Here is a 19,238-nt window from a genome sequence, read left to right as displayed (position 1 = left end):
CTATTTCTTTCTCTCTTTGCTCTGGACATTTTTTTTCTCTTTTGGCTACAATAAAAACCTGTCCTCTAACCATACAATGGGGCGTTCATGTCAGGAGTTCCTTCACTGTGCCCCTCATGTAAAGGTCCATTGTGGTTCTTTCTTAGAACGCTAATCTCTCTGCTTCCTTGTCTACTTGTTCTTGCTTGATACTGCTTTATGCATTGCCGACATCGTTATAGGCATAGATTTTTTTTATTCAAAAATTTAATATTTCTGTCATGTCTTACATGTCTAATTTTTGCTCTGATTTTTCAAATGGTGGGTTTCAAAAATCGTTTATTGTGACCTTCCAGATAAAAAGGACCTGCTACTACCTTCAGTCATTACTAACATAATTCAGTAGTAGCCCGGTGGTGACTTTGTGCTGTTCAACTGTATACCTCGTGTGTTTCTGAAATTGTTGGGTTGTTTTATTTGTTTGCTTTTGTTGTTGTTTCTCTCATCGAATGGGTCTGACAGCTAATGTGACGGAGACTTCAGATTTCCCTGTAGCCAAGCCTTTGAGACATTTTCTTACTGGTTGATGTGTCGTGTGAGGGCCCAGGTCACTGCCACTCTTGGGAAGGTGGCCCTGGATGGTATAGGAAAGCAGGCTGAATCAAGCCAGTGAAACAGCACTCCTCCACGGCCTCTGCTTCAGTTCCTTCCTCCAGGTTCCTGTGGTGTGTTCCTTCTGTGACGCATAGCTATCAAATGAGACCTGAGAGTTACAAGGCATTTTTGCTTCTTTTTTTCTTAAGATTTATCTTTTTTGTCCTTTGTCTGCATGTATGGCTACAGGCAAGAAGAGGACATTCTAATTGTGATCTGCCACATGATTGCTTGGAATTGAACTCAGGACCCCTGGAAGTGCAACCAGTGCTCTTAATCGCTGAGCCATTGCTCCAACCTGACATTTTTGCTTTATCAAAATTTATTTCATGTGAATGTGGTTTTGCCTGTGTGTACAGATGCGGACCATATACATGCCTTAAAAAGGCCAGAAGAGGTTATTGTATCTCCTGGAAAAGTGATTAGATTGGCTATAAACCACCAGGTGGGAATTAGATCCTCTGGGATCACAAGTGCTCTTAACCACTGAGCAATGTCTCCAGTCTCTGTGTCATTTTCTTGATTTTATTGATTGCTGTGGGAGGTTCCTTCCCATTGTAGGACCCCGGGGTAAGTAGTCCTAGGCTTTATAAGAATGTAGATTAAGAAAACCATGAAGAGCAAGCCGGTAGACAGTAATCCTCCACGATCTCTGCTTCTCTTCATACTTCTAGGTCCCTAGGTCGGCAGACTTCCCTTTGGGATGGACTGTAAGACATAACGTGAATTAAACCCCTTTCTCCTCCATTTTCTGTTGGTCATGGCATTTATCACAGCAACAAAAAGCAAATTAGAACAGAAACTGTTACTCAAACCACAAGGTATTGATGTAACAAAACTGGCCATGACTTTGGAACACTGGGCTGGAAAAGCCACTGAGTGTTCAAAGTTTAATGGACTGTTCTGTAGGATCTTGGAAGATAAGAGTGTTAAGTCAGATGATGGAGTCCTGGTTTGTGAAGTTGCAGAGGGAAGTAAAGACTGTCAGGACTATTTGTCTAATATATTTTGATTAAAAATCTCTAGCTTCTGGGACAGGTGGGCTGAAGAATTAACTTTGGTTAATAAGAGATTAGCATCACTGAGGTGAAATCTTCAAAGTCTTCTCTTAGCGTCAGCACAAGAAGTCCGCAGAGGTTCAAGGCGACCTCTCAAGCTGGCTGCTGAACTGGTATTGTGTAATAATGCTCGCACGTGGTGCTGGTTTGGGCCACACAGAAGCAGCAAAGCTAAAGCGGTCATGGAGAACAGCTGGGCTTGGCCTTGTGCGAGCCCACAAGAGACCATTGGCCAAGATGAAGCCTCTGGAGCAGTGGAAGCTCCAGAATCAAAGAAATCCTGGGGAAAGGCTGAGGTTCGGCATCATGTGGCAGGTTTGGAGTCCTAGTATAGAGGCCAGGAGGCCACTGATGAAGGTGAAACCCCAGTATATTGGAGATGTAAGAACACAGGTGTGATCAAGGATAACAGCAGGTAAGGAGCGGAGGTGGCCTGATCCAATGAGACCAGCAGGGTGTGGTGCAGATGATAAACAGAGAGGTGGAGCTGTCCATGCCCTTTGGAGCCCAGAAGATCAGGAGTGAGTTCATGACATTGAGTACCAAGCTACTTATACTGATGGGTGTTGGTTTTGCTTTGATTTTATTGTAACTGTGTCTTGGGTCTTCCCTCTTGGAATAAAAAAAAAATATTTAACTTTCATTTAACAGGAGAAAATAGTTGAGAGACTTTGGATTTTTAAAGAGATGACTATTTTAAAGATACCATTTGAATTTTTTAAAAAGATAGTGTAACTTTTGAAGCTGTGCTATGTTTTATATTGTGATAGTAACATGAGATCTTGGGAATAAACAAGAAAGGACTGGTTCTAGTTTAATAGTTTGCTAGTGATGTAGTTATATGTCATATGGACAAGGGTTCAGCTTTGCCGGTTAGTTTATTTTTTTCATATGGTGTGTTTTAGTCATATTATTTCCCTGTCCCAACTCCTCCCAGATCCTCCCCATCCAACTTCATGTTCATGTTTGCCCATTCCCCCTTCTCTCTCTCAAAGGAGGAAAGAGAACAAAAAAAAGAGAAAGAAAGAAGCAAAGGAAGAAAGAAAGAAAGAAAGAAAGAAAGAGAAAGATCAAACCAGTACTACAAAAAAAAATGTGTGATTAGTTTTTTATCAGCATAGCACAAACTAGAGACATAGAGAAAGAGGGAATCTCAGTGGAGGAAATGCTCCCATCAGATTGGCCTCTAGGCGCATCTGTGAGCATTGTCTTAATTAACAGTTGATGAGGCAGGGTCTAGTCTAGTATGGCAGTGCCACCCTGAGCCTATGGCCTAGGGCTGCATAGGAAAGTAGGCGAGCAAGCCATGGAGAGCCAGTAAGTAATGCTCCTCCGTGGCTTCTCCTTCAGTTTCTGCCTGCTCGTTCCTGCTTTGGGTGCATCCCTCAGATGAATTCCCTTCGTGACAGACTGTAAGCGGTATAGTCTATCTTCTCTGGGAGTTGCTTTCAGTGCCTCCCAAGTTGTTTTTGGTCATGGTCTTTATCACAGCAATAGAAGCAAATTAGGATATGATCCCTGCCGTTTTTCTTCATCCTTATTTCTTCAACTCAGCTGGCACTTGTTAAGGAAGATGTTTCTGACTCCCATTTGAATGTCTTAGGTTATGATCTGTCCCGATTTCTATTTTCACATCTATTATATTAGGTTACAGTGTGACAAACAGTTGTCATTGTGTCCTTAGCCTAAGGAAGACTGCTTCAGAAAACACCAGTAGATACTTCTTAAGGATGACATTTGTTCAGAGAGGAGGCCAACCCCATCAAATTACAGAGGGATCTGAATATTAAACATAGGAGCTAGAATGAAGAGAATGGTGTGCACTATCCAATTTAAAATTTTGATTATTATAGTAATATTTTCTATTTTAAAATAGTGGGATTCTATTTATGTATAGGTTTATCTAACTAGGAATTTATTTAGAAGTTCTAACTCAAATAAAATAATACAGAAATGACTTCATGAAGATCAATCTATTTATTAATTATACATAAAAAGTTTTTCAGGTATTATACATTTATAATAAATGCAAATATGGAGAATGCCTTTCGATTAATTAGAAATATTGAATAAAATTCTATGAATTCATCCCCAGTATATATTCTTAAACAACCATGAAGACATTAAAATTCATTTTAAAGTCAATCTTGTTCTTCCAAATACAATCATTTATTAAAGTAATCACTTGATCTTAGTTCACTGGAACCTTTCAGCATTTATAAATATAGTATGCTATTTCCATGTCCCTTAGTGGCATCTCTTCCCCTTCCTTCTTCACACTTATCTGTATACTTTCAGTGGTGAACAAGGTATTACAGCTCGTGCTAGTGACCAGTGATTCTTGGTGTGGCCACTGGGTGCACAGGTTTCTCCTGAAGATTTTCTCAGAGCTGGAAGGCTTCCCCAAAACTGCTCTAGCAAATAGTTTTCTCTTTGAAAATACAGCCATTCACAACAAAGCATTTAATCTAAGTTCTCTATTCTCTGCCATTACTTACAGGGTTCTTGTGACTCTACAGTGTGTGGATGCCTCTCACAAATACATATTACTCATAAACTCAAAGGTTGTTTTACAATCCTTGCTGTAATGAGTATTAAGTCTATAACTCTCCTAATTTGAGAAGGAAAAAGTAAGTACAAAAGGTAGCTGAGGGTTAGTTAATCACTCCTTCACATTTGTGCCTTATGCATTCAAATGTATTGCATGACTCATGACTCGACGCTCCCAGTGGACTTCTGTGAGGTAGGCAGAACTAATGTTCTTTTCATATGAATCACAGAGGAGAGGTATCAGCTTGCTTACAGTGGCACAAATAGAAACTGATGATCTTAGTACTTGAACTCTGGTCCTCTGATTTCCAGTCCAGAGGGCCTTTTCAAAGAGTAATGCCTCACGTGTGAAACACAGTATTTGCTAGGTGTTTGAAGATTTTTACCATCCATGGGCAGGGGCTAGTTGTGTTATTTGTAAATTAAGTATTTAGTTTAAAAACAGTTTTCTTGGCTTAGTGGCACCCAAGCCCCTATGCAAGATAGAATCTTGGTTATCTCCCTTCAGATTAGAGGAGATGTAGTATTTAGAACACTCTGTTTATATTCCTGAAGCTATCTTGCTCGTGTTCAAGTTACTAATTGTCTAAATGTAAGTTTTCAATAAACATATTTCTGTAGGAAAAAAAAGAAAAAAAAACAAAGAGCAATGCCTCTAGCTATGTTGAATAGACAAGGAGCAGAGCAGAAGTCTCTGACATTACCAACCAACGTTGGTAATGACATTACTAGACCAATGACTTGGTCTAGGCTCTGTAAATAGGTTGAAGTTAAATGAAAAAAAAATAATGAATGAATGAATGAGTAAATCCTAGATTTTTTTGGAAGTTCAATCCATATCTCATCTCCAATTTTGTTCTAGACAGTCCCAATGTACTTGATACATGACAAAGAGAGTAGCTGTAGCATTGTGTAACTATAGAAAGACGTAAAAATGGCAACAGACGGAGGACAAGCTACACCCCAGCCTGTGGAGGTGAGCATGCGCATCACTGAACCTTCAGAAACGTTCACTAAAGAATGATCTTGGATCAGGAGCCTGACAGAGGGAGCCTACAAGTCCCAGGCTAGCCTGGAGAGACTAGGGAGGCCCCAGCTCAAAACACAAAACACAAGAGCGACAATGAGCATTCTTGGTTAAACTATTAGTACAAAAATGGATGTGGGAATTCTGATCTATATGTCCCAACTTGTTTAAAAAGCTAAAAATAATATATCTCTTAAAATATTTTTCACTATAAAATTTAGGTTTTCACTTAAAAACTGAACTCTCATTAGCATTCTTATAAAAATTATTTGATTCCTAAAAGGCCTTCACTGCAGGAATGATCTTGCGAAAGAACTTATGTCCTTGGGAATTTGTACTTTCAAATACATAACCTGGAGGAGAAGGATAGCTAGCCGGGCAGATTTCCTGTTTCTTTGGTGTGTACTGTATGGAATACATGGTGACATCGTCAAGTGGAACCGAGCTCTTCACAGTGGCATTTAAAGGTTTGCAGCTCTCCACTGGGATCAACTCATGGGGCACAAAGTGAGATCGGAAAGTGGTCAAACCATCAAATTTCCCGGATGGGTTGGGAATCTGTTGCTGCTGCTTAATAAGCCCTTGACGACAACTTTCCCATGCTTGGAAATCTTCCTTCATGGTGCTTTTTCCTTGGAAAGGAAAATCGCTTTTTCTGCTGTGAGAAACCGGCCTGATGGCAGCAACTCGGCTGGCCTGATAGGGAACATAGTCCAGGTGGCTGGTACTGTCTAGCTGCATGCTTCCTTGAGGGGGCACATACTCGGCTACTTCCTTGACTTTGGGTGGTTGGATTTCCCATGGTTGGAAACTGTCACGGAATTCAGTGCTCCCACTGAACGGAGCGTTTTGGGTTACTCTGTTGTAGGCAGGTCTGCAGATTTTTGCAGTTTCTCCAGTAAAGCCCTGAAAGTCATTCCGGTGCGTAGTGAGATCCTCAAAAGGCTGCTCAGTAGGCTTATAAACTTCTTTTGGTCTTTCGAACTTGACTTCGAGCTGATGAGGTACGTAATCTCGGCGATGACTTGTATCACCATCAAAGGGGCCTACAGAACACTTGACCGCAGAGCAGGGCTTAAAGCTTTGCCTTGGCTTTATCTCCCGGGGAACATAGTCATCCTGAAATGTAGTTGAGTTTCCGAATTTCACGTCTGGGGGATGGTAAATTTGCTCTGGTTTACACAGTTCGCATTTCTGAATCTCCCAAGATCTATAATCATCTTGAAAATTAGAACAAACAAAACATTTTTTAAGTACCGAGGAAAATATCTTTCTTCAAGGAATCCTGACTTGTTTCTCTAACCGCCAACCATCCTCTGATTTCTTTTAGATACATAAAGACTGGCACAAGCTATGATGTTTCCCCCATGTTTGTTCTTTTTGTTTCTTTTCTGTCTTTTTCTATGCATCTCCCTCTTGAGGACAGTTCATTTTCTACTTCCAGTAGATGTCTGATTACACACAAGGGCATATGGTACGCATGACCTGAGTGTGGACAGAAAGTTAAGTAGACTGTGTTGTGGGTGAAGACAGTGTAAAATGTACTGGCAAGCATTTTCACTACAGCTCACAAAGTACTAGGGCAGCTGTAAGATTCAGGGCTTGAGAAGCCTCAAAGAGGAAGAAGTCAAGGTCTTGATTATGCATCTCATGAGACAGATAAGTTTGCAAGACCAAAACATTTACAAGACAATTGATCAACTTTTTAAGTATCTTAAAACTCACCAGATAACCTCCAGGATCCTATTAGTGAAAATTAAAAATCCTATGAAGAAGGAAAAATTTCAAATTTCAATTTGATTTTGATCAAAGATGCAAGATTCCATGGATTATTGGGCTTTAAGACAGTCCCAAGAGATACAGTATCATCTAGAGATCAGGAGCCCAAACTGAGTATGTTTGAAACTGTATGTGCAATTTAGAAGTGAACATTAGGGCTGAGAGTTAGAAATCCAAAACCTCCAGCTTGCTTAAAGCATAGATGGAAAGTGGAAGTGCTTATATTTCCGTGAGGGCTTCTTTGTGTAATCTATCTCTAGACGGAAAAGTAGTAAGCTGAGCAATGTGGTAAAATTTCCTTCACCACACAGTCTTTTAGAACACTGAGCATTAATTTCTAAGTGACAAGTATTTTACATACTAGATAATGCAGTAAGCTAATAAATATAAAATTTACTGCATCCCCAGAACATTTTTAATATCAAAAGTTAATTTATAAAAGGCAAGTATTTTATACATAAAGTAAGGGAATAGAATATGAACCAGAGTCTAGGGAATGACAACTGAAATAGTTCAGCCTTGAATGCTTACTATGTGGCTATCGATTAGGAAGAAAAAAGCCCTCATTCATAGGCATTCCTGTTGAGTTTTAAACTAAATATTTAAGCTACTGATGTTTAGTGAGCCATATACTGAAAGACTCGTATAGAAACAAGACACAGGTAGCCGGAGAAGCTGGTCGGGAGGATAGCAACAAGAGAAGGAGGATGAAGAAGCAAGATGCTGCGAGTGAGATCATGGACACCTTAGCCAGCGCACTTCTCTCCAGCTCCCTCTGTGCCCAATAACTTCCCATTTCCAGTCCACAGGAAGCCTTACTAGGGATCTTTGTTCTTGAGCTACTCTGTTCTTTAGAAACTACAGTATAAAACTATAGCATTGCTTTGCAGTAACTAAAGGGAAATCAGAGGTGTTAGTGAAGATCCATAGTTTCACAGTTACTGCCAAAGAGACTACGAGAAAGAAACGACTGTGTAAATGAGTCAAAGAAAGTATTTCTCCGTACCAGAGCAACTGGGCTTTCAAAAAGGAAAGAAGAACCTGGAGGGTGAGAGACAAGTCTTGATAGTATGAAGCAGGCTAAGGCCGACTTCGTTTTAAGTTTCCAATCTCAGGGACAGGATTACCACAGGGCAGGTGTTGACACACGTTTATGATGTAATAGCCATGAAGACATGTCTTAGGCTTAAACACAAGTCTCTAAAAGTGGAGTGTCTACTGCAAATGCACAATCCTGTCAATGTCCAGAATGCAGCAATAGGTAGTATGGAAAAGAACTGGTATGTCAATTGAGTTTTATTTGCAAAAAGAAAACGGTGGGCTGCACTTGGCCTGCAGGCCGGTTTTTTTTCCCCTTGCTTTAAAATGTACAATACAAATTTTTCACAAATCCAAGTTCTTTTGAGTGATCTGGTTCTGATTTACATTGGCAGTTGTGCACCTTACTGATGGGGATGTAGAGAGCTGCATCTTTACAGTTCTTTTGCTATGGGAATATTGGCATTCCATGGTGTCTTTTTCCTCCTATGACATCATCTTAGTGGACTATGGTTGTAAAAGCAGTCTTCTGTTGACTGCATTGTTACACATCACGTGACTGAGGAATAACAACTAAGGTACAGCATATTTCCAATTCTTACCTCTTTTACTTTGTACTTCTGTAATTGGTAAAAAAAAAAAAGTCAAAATTCATAGCATTTTTGCTCAAGAAAAACATGATATTGTTATTGCACCTATTTCTGGGAACTTTTTTCTCTTTATGAAGACCAAGTTTCTATTGCTTCGTATTCCATTTACCTGAAGAATTTCTCTTAAAACTGCATATGACATCTACTGATAATTCTTTGCTTGTCTGGAAAAAAAAGACTTTATAAAAGATCTTTTCACTAAGGGTTGATATGGTTGGCAGACTCCCTCTGTGTCCTAGCCTTCAGCATTTTCAAGATACAACTACACTATCTTTTGGTTTCCATGGTCCTAGTTCTCACTCTTCTTTTTTGTTGTTTTTGAGACAAAGTTTCATATAGCTCAGGCTGGCCTTCAACTCTCTGTGTGACCAAGGATGTCTTTACCTTCTGATCCTTGTGCCTCTACTCACCAAGTACCAGGGTTACAGGTGTGTGCCACTATGCCTGGACTAATAAAGTGTCTCTCATATTAATCAGTCTGTATGTTTCTACATGATGTTTTAAATTATAAATGTAACCTTCTTGGGGGTTTTAAAGCTTTCTTGGTCAATATTTTGATGTTACTCATTATTGCTGGAAAAATATTCTCTTAAATCTTCAGATAACTCATTTTCTTTTCCATCTTCTGGTGTTCTAAGTGATGTGTGTCAGGCCTACTTCCAAGTGTTCTACAGTTTTGGGCACTTCATGTTGTTTTTCCTCCTTACAGTTTGTTTATATTGATTTATCTGAAGTTCACTGCTCCTCTCCCTCCCTGGGTGTACACGTATCTACTGAAATCCTATGGAAGCCATTGTCACCTCTACTAATTTTTTATCCTTCTTGTAGTTTCCATATCTTGGCTAATTTTTCCACTTGTTTCTGACCATCAGTCATAATTTTTTGATTCCCTGGTAGATCCACTATCTGACTCCTTCCTGGACTGAGTTTTCCTTTAGTCTCATGACAATGTCTTCCTTTCCCCCCTCTTTACCTCCCCCTTTTTACAATTTGAAAAAACAGACATCATAAATGAATCCATGTTCATTTGCCAGAGCTTTATTGAGTGCAGTTTGGTTCAATCCACAATTGAGTTTGGCTCTCTCTGTTGCTATGCTTACCTTCAGTGGACCAGCAGAGTGTCTTTGGTATAATTCCTGTATTCAGGTTGGAGGCTGGTTTGCAGGGAGGTTTTTCATCCATCTATTTCATCCTTTAGCTTTCTACACTTCAGGAAATGTGTCTCTCCATATCCTGACCTTTTCCAACAGTGACTGGGTTTCTGTGTGTACATGGAGGGTATCTGTTGTCCTTCTCCAGCTCGGTCTTACCCTGCACCGCAGAAGAGCGTTGCCATGCTCCTGTCCTTTATAGTAGATCTCAGTGCTTAGTTCCGGGGACAGCTCTTCTTACATGTTAAGAAGCTTCTTTTGCAGCCGGGCGGTGGTGGCGCACGCCTTTAATCCCAGCACTTGGGAGGCAGAGGCAGGCGGATCTCTGTGAGTTCGAGGCCAGCCTGGTCTACAAGAGCTAGTTCCAGGACAGGAACCAAAAGCTACGGAGAAACCCTGTCTCGAAAAATCAAAAAAAAAAAAAAAAAAAAAAAAGAAGCTTCTTTTGCTTATTTGGTTGATATCCCTGGGGGCCCCTGCCCTTTTCTGAAGGGAAACAAAGAAGTGAATCTGGGGCAGAGTGGGGAGAGAGGGACCGGGAGGAGAGGAGGGTACTATGGTTGGGATGTAATAAATGAGAGAAATATTACATTTTGTTTGTTTGTTTGTTTCCTTTCTCTTGTCTCCAAGCTGTAACATTCACTTTGCATTGATCACTCTTCTGGTTTTGCTCTGTTAGTGGACTTATGATCTCAGCTTCCTGAGGGGTTCAAGACCAGTTATGATTCTACATATTACCTACTTAGGTTTTCCGTGTTTGGTTGCGAACATTCTCTTCAGTTTTCTGCATCTTACTCAGAAGTTGGAAATCCCAGATAATTCTTTATCATTTCAAATTACACCTGCAATTCTTCAAATTCAGTTTCAGTAACATATCTATTTGAACTTTATTTCTTAAGTTAACTTGGTGAATTATCTTTTTCAAAGAATTTCCACAATTTATGTAAATAGGAATTCTTGACATCAGATTTTAAATCTCTTGTATGATGAACCACTCTTAAATATTTAAATATAAAGCAAAGAATGAGCCAGCGAGGCTTGAACATGTCACTATTAGCTTTCCCTCATATGTTCCCCATCCCGCATAACTAATTCCCTACATTTTTTTGAATTAGTTCAGGTTTTTGTTATCCCATCTTTATTAGAATTCTGCTAATCCTTTATGCATTTTAAATAACAATGCTTCATTTATACTCCTATGCAGAGGAGTACAAAGTTATTTTTCTTACAACAAGGGTTCTCTTTTATCTTTTGATAATATCCAACAGAATAGATGAGAACAGATCTTTGTTTTCATCTGCATCTCCCTATCTTAGTGACTCTGAGAATCTTTTCTTTTTCATGCACTCGTTGATCATTTGTGTCTTCTTTGGAAGAATGTTTATTCAGATTCAAGGATCATTCTTTTTTTAAAATATTTATTTATTTATTATGTATACAATATTCTGTCTGTGTGTATGTCTGCAGGCCAAAAGAGGGCACCAGACCTCATTACAGATGGTTGTGAGCCACCATGTGGTTGCTGGGAATTGAACTCAGGACTTTTGGAAGAGCAGGCAATGCTCTTAACCACTGAGCCATCTCTCCAACCCCTCAAGGATCATTCTTAAATAAGATTTGTTTTGTACTAAACTCTGAGTTTCTTATATATTTTGGATATTAGCCCCTTATCTGAAATATGGTTTGCAAATACATAGGTTGCCATTTCACTTCTTGTTGCAGTCTTTAGTTTTATGTAATCCCAGTTATGTGTTTTTGCTTTTGTTGTCTATGCTTTTGGCATCCTGTCTGAAACAAATCCCAAAGTCAGTATTTCTACTTGGAGATTTACAATTTTAGGTCTTATATTTGTGTCTTTCCTCTGCTTTAACTTGTGTGTGGTACAAAGACCCATTTTATTATGTTTGTATGGGGCTTATCCAATTTTCCCAATACAAATTATTGAAGAGATTATATTTTTTTCTACATTGTATATCTATAGCTCCCTTGTTGAAGATTAATTAGCTGTATATGCTAATATAAATTCTTGAGCCCTTGATTCTGTTCCATGAGTCCGTGTGTTCATTTTCTTGTTATTAGCATACTAATTATGGAAGCCTTGTAATAATTAGAAATCAGGAAATATTATACCACTTTGTTCTTTATCCAAACCGTTTTGTCTATTAGTTTTCTTTGGTGTCATATAAATTTTAGAATTGTTTTTGCTATTTCTGAGAAAATGTCACTGGAATTTTGATAGTGATTGTATTCAATCTGTAGACTGTTTTGGTATCACAGACATTTAAATACTATTTATCCCAATCCATGGATACAAAAGAGCTTTCTGCTTCTTTCAATTTGTGTTTTATAGTTTTTGATGTACAGATTTTTACTTCCTTATATTGGCAATAAAATTTCTGAATGTCAGTAATAACTCTCCAGTCTATATCTCTGTATTCTCTACAATAAGCACAGGGCAGAGTGAGTTCCAAGACTTTTATCAAATCACAGCAATCCATTTTTAGCATCTACATTTTAATGTGAATGAATTTCTACGCTGAGGACAGACACATTTCTGTTTCATGAAACCTCGTGTTCAGAAATAGAGATCCACTGACTGCACTGCCGGGTGTTTTCCTCTCTACAGTAATCTGTTTCTGTCTTCCCTCTGCCCTCTACTCTTAGACTGTAAGAAATACCTGCTCTAACGAAGGTATTCAGAATTACACACACAAAATTAAGTACAGTTGAGGTTGCTGTTTCATGCCTGAAAATCTGAAACCCTAGTGTCTGTGTGTGTTACATATATGCACACAGCATCCAGGAAAACACTATTACTGTTTTTAAAATATAGCTCATAAAAGAAAATTACTATGGTTTCATAGATGCCAAAGATTATTTTTTATGTTGAGAATATCTTTTATGTATATCAGTATCTCAGTAATTTGCTTGTGATGTATGATTATACTTCACCATCCTTAGTCTTTATAACTGGCCCTTTCTATAACAGTGTATATACTCAGTTTTTCAAAATCAGAAAGGCCATTATTCCTAACTTCCCCAACAGATAATAATATATTGATATCTTGAATTTTACTTAGCCATTTAATGCTAAGAGTTTTTTTAATTATTTATGTATGTATGTATGTATTTATTTATTTATTATGAGTACAATATTCTGTCTGTGTATATGCCTGCAGGCCAGAAGAGGGCACCAGACCTCATTACAGATGGTTGTGAGCCACCATGTGGTTGCTGGGAATTGAACTCAGGACCTTTGGAAGAGCAGTCAATGTTCTTAACCACTGAGCCATCTCTCCAGCCCAATGCTAAGAGTTTTTAAAGTATTCATTGCTATTACCTACTCAACTATATATGCCAACACTCTCGCAAAAGTTTCATATATTGGAGCACACCCATTCAGCTACTTCACATAACCAACAGAAAGAATATAAGCCTGCATGTGCAACTGTGTTACTAATAAAAAAACTAGAATAGTTCATATCAAGAAGCTCTGTTTTCAAATGAAGACTTTAACATCCTGTAGGATTTTTCGGGGCGGGTGGTCATACAGTTGCCAGCGCCTACTCTAGTAATGAACTGCTAACAATGGGAAAGCATACTCACACGTCTTTCTTGCTGCAAGCCAGACTTGCAGGGGTCGGCCCTATCTGCTGTCACCTAGAGTGCTGGGCCAGGAGAGGTGGAGACGCGTATCTGTTCCAAATGACAGTACCAAGAATCATCTGTTCCTCGATCAAAGCTTCATCCTCTAATCTAGCCTTTAGACTATAAAAGCAATATTCTGCTTGTTAATCTACTGATTCATTAGTTTTACAGACTGGTCTGGGATTTGTGTCAAGAGGACAGTTGCTATTTTGTCTTTTCAACAACTCCAACTTTCTCTGCGGAATCTCAGCTCATTGTCGGATAGGAAAGGGTGCCAAAGACAGCACTAAGTGGCACAAAGGGACGAGAGCAACCTAGACCCTTGGCCAGTGTAGTCCTTTTCTTTTAAGATGTTCTGAGACACAGACCACATAGGGGAGAAATGTGGAGGAGAGTCCAGGACTCCTGACTCCCCAGGAGACAGCGTGTTCACTTGTGACTGGGTTTTGCTAACAAAACTATTTTGGTCAGAGCGCAGAATGCTTTTTCCTAGCTGGTGGCTAAGTACAACAGTACAAGAAAATGGTGAGGTGACTGTGAAGGTCAAAGCTGGCAGTTTTAGGTGCGGGGCACCTTTGTCTTTACAATGACAAGTTACCTTTGTAAGTTGGGACAGTGTCCAGCTTTCCCTTTTTGGTTGGTTGTCTTTCCACAGGCCGGACTTTTAGCACAGGCTGCACTTTGAAAGGATTAAAATCTCGCTGGTAGGTAGTACCAAGATCAATTTTCCCCTGTTTGGGTTTATATTCTTCCGGTATGTGGCGAGGTGGTTTGACTACTTCGTAAGGCCGATAATCTGACCTGAAATATACACACGTGTGTGTGTGAAACATAGCTTCCCTGGTTCTTCTGTTTTGATTATTACAGTACTGAAATCTTCAATTTTGTCTTACTTGAATAATTTAAGGAGATATTAAAATGGTAATAGTTGATTATTTGAAAGAAGCAATTAAATTATTTTATAAGACTATCCAATGACAAGAAAAGACACAAAAAAATCCTAGTTTTTAAAAACTGAAATATCTCAATTTGATCTTGTGAGTAAAATTCTCAAGTAACTTCATTTTATTTTTTAATCTAATATAGAAGAGAAAGATTTGATGAGCTGATAGATTTGTTAAGACTAACTCTGTACCCAACTTGTTAAAAACCACCTTTGTCAACACAGACTATACTTAGGCACAGCAACTTCCTAGGGAAGCTACAATATCTTCCTGTACATTGTTAGGCTCATAGCACAGACATGAGTCTTACTCAGATTCTCGATCTCTCAGAAGCCCTGGCCATGGATGGGGATGAAATGGGAATCCGGCCCCGCTGTGCATTTTCTAACACTATTGCGACAGAGGTGGTGCTGTGGGGCTGAGACAGTCCAACGGAGAAAACCAGAGTCAAGGCTAACAGACTGCCTGAATCCACATCCTAGTCATTCAATAGCGTCATAACCTTGCATAAGTTGGTTAACCTGTCTATGCCTTACATTCTTATAAATAAAGTTGCACAATATTAACATGTACATTATAATTGTTTTAAAGATACACACTGTCAATTCTGACAGTCACCTAACTGAGCTACAGTTATGCTGTCAAGATCAAAAATCTCACACATGTTCACACAGTCTCTTTCTATATTCTAGAAACATGTATAGAATGACACTTATTGTTTGTAGAGATAAATCACCCTTCAGTTTTCTAGTCAATATGATCAACGTGAGCGAATCCTGCAAGAGTTCTAAGCCCTGCTTAGAGAAATGTTGGGTCCTACTCTAGGTAACGGGTATTATACTAGGTTGCTAAGGATGAAATGCTGAGAAAACAACAGATGTACGTCCTGCTGGTGCGGAACACTGTGTTACAAGAGGGATATTTCCTTGGCCTCAAAGGCTGAATTAAAAAGGTAGGATGGCAGAGATGATATTTACAAAGGAAAACTGAGCTGCCATTTCCAGACTGGATGAGTAGCGGCTAGGGAAAGAGGGAGAATTCCAAACAGGAAGAACAAACTAGAGGTTTGACAATCCACGTAGTAGTTACAGAAGGGACTGAGTCTGCGCTAAACAACAGAGATGTTTAAAGTATTTCAAGCAGGCTCATGATAAGATTAAATTTTCATGCTTAAAAAATTGCCTTTGCAGGTTAATATATTAGATACCAATCAGAGATGCAAAAACTAGAACATATACATAGACATACCCACACATACACATGCTTGCACGCACATGTATGAGGGCAAACACACACACACACACATACACACAAACACATTAGGAAGAAGAGGCATTCCTCTAGATGGTGGTAACAGTGTGAATTGTATAAATATGGGATATTTTAGGCAATTAAAATCAATAAAACCTCATTTTCCCTTTCCTTCTCTTTGCCAAAGTAACTTAATTTCTACCTGTTTTTCTCAAGTTCTGATTCACTTTTTGCTTCTCAAATTAGTTCAACTTAATTCAACTAGATAGTTAAATTAAAATAGTAAGAAGACTTTATTAAGGCCAGAAAAGTTGATCAAATATAAGGAAACATTTCTCAATATTTACTTAAATGTAGTTACTCCTTCCACTTTACCACGGTACGCTTGAAATTCTTGCTTGGGTTTAAGACTCTGAGGTGGAAGAACGTTGCTATATTTTGGATATTTTTCCAGATACTCCGTTGTGGGGCAAGATATGCCAGAATGTTCATAAACCCTTGTGGCTCCATGTGGACAACGATGCCGTCTGTACAAACAAATCAACAGAAACTTTATTTTGCCTTACAAGCATCTTGTGTGGTTATTGCATGTTAACCGGATCCCAGTGACCTCACCTCTTTGAACTTTAGCACAGCTTACCCCTCTGCATAGAAGCTTGTAAAAATAATGGGCAAATTACAGTGTAGCCTTATGTAGCATAAACTGGCTTTGCTCATAATACTTTAGTGACTTTTTACGCTACTGAAATAGAAAAGCTAACAAGGGAAATTCCTAGATGCCTGGCAGACAAGCTTTCTGTTTCGGTTTCACCTATGACAGACACTTAGAGGCGGCTCTGATTCAGAACATAGCTATGAAAGGAAGGAGGCAGAGCACAGCTTCCACTTTTGGTAGTGGGGGGCGGGCGTGGGATATAGCAGAGGCCGAGAGATTAGAGCCGGGAGATGTTAGGCAGCATCCTGATTACACATCTTTCTTCCACGTGCCTAAGCCGCTTTAAAGTCAGGAGAGTCCAGAGACGGCAAGGCCCACTGAGAAGGAGGCTGCTGTGAAGTGCTGAGTGACTCTGTCCCACGCAGGGACTAGGACAATCCAGGAGCAGAGTACACAGGTCAGGTACACGTAAAAGTTCTGATAGAGCTGCACGGATTAGCAAGACACCAGTCAGAGCTCTGGGATTTGTTTTTACTGTCCATCAAAGTGCTGTCTTCACAGTGCAACATACCAAAGACTGTGGGTGGACATGAGACAAAAAAAGTGCAGACAAATTATACAGAAAGCAAAAGTCTCCTAGTCAAGCATTTGCAATCCTTAAAAGGAAATTTTCTTCCTTCTGCTTTATAGTTTCGCTGTTAGTTATAGCTGTTTACAGTTGTTAAATCTTCCTGCGTTTTTGAAGAGGCAGCTCATAGAAATGATGAAATTGTCCAGGCGTGGAGGTGCACACCTATAATCCCAGCACTCAGGAGAGAGAGGCAGGTGAGTTATGGGACAGCTAGAGCTGTTACCCAGAGAAACTCTTCTCATGGGAAAAAAGGAAAAAAAAGAAGTGATATCAGAGGTCCCTAGTGGGAGTTCAAAGGAACTGAATTTGAGGTTCATAATGTGAACCCTTGCTTCCCAGCTGATGGAACCACTCTGGAAAGCTTTTGGAAGCTGGCACCTACCTGGTAGAAGTTGGTGACTAATGACAGCCCTTGAAACATGGCAGCATAGCCCCTGATTCCAAAGGCTTTTCTACTTCTTGGTCTGCCAGCATGTATGAAGCCTTGCTTCATGTTCCAGAAACAAGAACTCCACCATGCCTGACTGCATGCCTGACTGTATGTACCCTCTGGAACTGTATGCCCACACAGACTCTTCCTCCTTGTTCCTGCTTGGTGATGCAAATGTACCTAACAGATGGACTTCAACAACAAAAATAACAGGGAACATCGTCCCTTTTCCCTTCCAATAGGACAGGAGGAAAAGATGGTGTGGGGAGGGATGGTGTGAAGAGTCTTTGTCCCATTCTGAGACAGTGTCCCATGGAGGCGGCCACATTTTAAAGCCACTGTCTGAGTAGAACTAGGCAAGTCATAGTAACTTTTCATTTTGTCAAGAGGTTCTCATGCCTCGTTTATAAAAATGAGAGCAGCAGGGGCATTGCTCGCGAAGGAACTACGTTTCTTCAAGTGACATTTCAGTAGATGTTACTAGTCATGCTTCAAAGCTTAAAGGGATTTCTTCTTACATGGGCAGTGCCCCACTTCCTTGGATAGTGATATTATTTGAAGAATGCGGAGTCCCCAGTATAATGAACTTCTTAATGGCTGGATGGGAAAAGAACTTATGCTGTAAATAAAGATTAAAATATTTTTTTTCTTACACACCAGATTTACACCTTAAAAGTTATGTTTCTACCTATACTTATATACAAAGGTTATTATGAAAGAGGCAGAAAAATTGCTTTCAACCAACATGTATTGTAGGTGGTTGCCCTTGGAAGGCGATTAGAAATACAAAGGGCTTGGCATTATTCATATTTACTTAGCAAAGGTGATCTAATCCCTGGGTGAACACCAAGGCTGAGGAAAGAGAAGAAAGTGTTTACTGGTGGTGGAAGGTTGTTAGGCAGCTCTTACAGACCAAGTCCGAGGTCTAGGGTGGGGACTACTGCCATTTTTGTTTGTCAGAGAGACCCCCAAGAGAACGCTTCCTGGACAGGAATAACAATAAAGTTTGGAGGATGGAAGGCCCCGGCTTGCAAACCGAAGACCTTAGCTATCTTTCCTTTTAAATTAACCAACAGAATTGGTGGGAGGGAACACGAACTCTCTCCTGACCAGATTCCATATTTGCTCATACTACTTACCAGGACCGGGTTGGATTTCAGTTTAAATCTCTGGATAGGAAGCCTCCGGGATTGCAAAGAAGAAAAAGTTTGGCTCCAGGAGCCAGCCAAGTAGAGAAAAAGAGCGCACTTCATAGAGGGTTAAGTGGGAGCGTTGCGGGGCACTCGCCCCTCAGGCAAGAGAGTAAGTGTGTGTATGTGTGTGTGTGTGTGTGTGTGTGTGTGTGTGTGAGAGAGAGAGAGAGAGAGAGAGAGAGAGAGAGAGCAGTTAGGAGTTAGCGGTGCTTACAGCTTGTGTGTGTGTGTGGGTGTGTGTGTGTGTGTGTGTGTAGGAGAGAGAGAGAGAGAGAGAGAGAGAGAGAGAGAGAGACAGAGAGAGCGAGAGACAGAGAGACAGAGGTGTGTGCGCGCGCGTGCAGCGAGGAGTTAGCGGTGCTTATGGCCCTGTCGTCGCCGCAGCCGCCAGCCGTTTCTTACCCGCAGGTGCAAATCTGACACAGACACCAGTTCCTCATGCCCTTGGCTCCAGCGTCCTTCTCAGGGCTTCAGCGGGCAGGTCAGCGCCCGCAGTCGTCAAGGCAACCCAGTGATTTCCGTGGGGGGGCGGGGAGGAGCGACGCGACTTCCGGCGGCGACCAAGGCGCGTGCGGGTCACAGGTCGCAGGCCTGCAGGCC

General features: G+C 40.2%; 1 protein-coding gene across 2 annotated transcripts; it reads right to left on the bottom strand.

Moving 5' to 3' along the window:
* Window positions 1-3,693: 3,693 nt before the first annotated feature.
* On the bottom strand, window positions 3,694-19,138 carry Saxo2 (stabilizer of axonemal microtubules 2). 2 transcript variants are annotated; one of them, XM_041652737.1, is made up of 4 exons: window positions 19,041-19,138; window positions 16,077-16,256; window positions 14,133-14,335; window positions 3,694-6,488 (listed from the first exon to the last, which is right to left on the bottom strand). In XM_041652737.1, the coding sequence occupies exons 1-4, from the start codon at window positions 19,076-19,078 to the stop codon at window positions 5,545-5,547; spliced, it is 1,365 nt and encodes a 454-aa protein (XP_041508671.1). In that variant the 5' UTR covers window positions 19,079-19,138; the 3' UTR covers window positions 3,694-5,544. The 2 variants fall into 2 exon arrangements, 1 of the variants encoding a protein (XP_041508671.1); XR_005974375.1 differs by lacking the exon at window positions 14,133-14,335 and having other exon boundaries at window positions 6,359-6,488.
* Between the last annotated feature and the right edge of the window lie 100 nt (window positions 19,139-19,238).

The sequence above is a fragment of the Microtus oregoni genome, unplaced genomic scaffold (genome assembly GCF_018167655.1).
Source record: "Microtus oregoni isolate MIOR12 unplaced genomic scaffold, Mior012 000000F_ref0000247, whole genome shotgun sequence".
Taxonomy (NCBI): domain Eukaryota; kingdom Metazoa; phylum Chordata; class Mammalia; order Rodentia; family Cricetidae; genus Microtus; species Microtus oregoni.
Note: the sequence above shows the minus strand (reverse complement) of the source record. Positions and strands in the feature narration are given on the sequence as shown.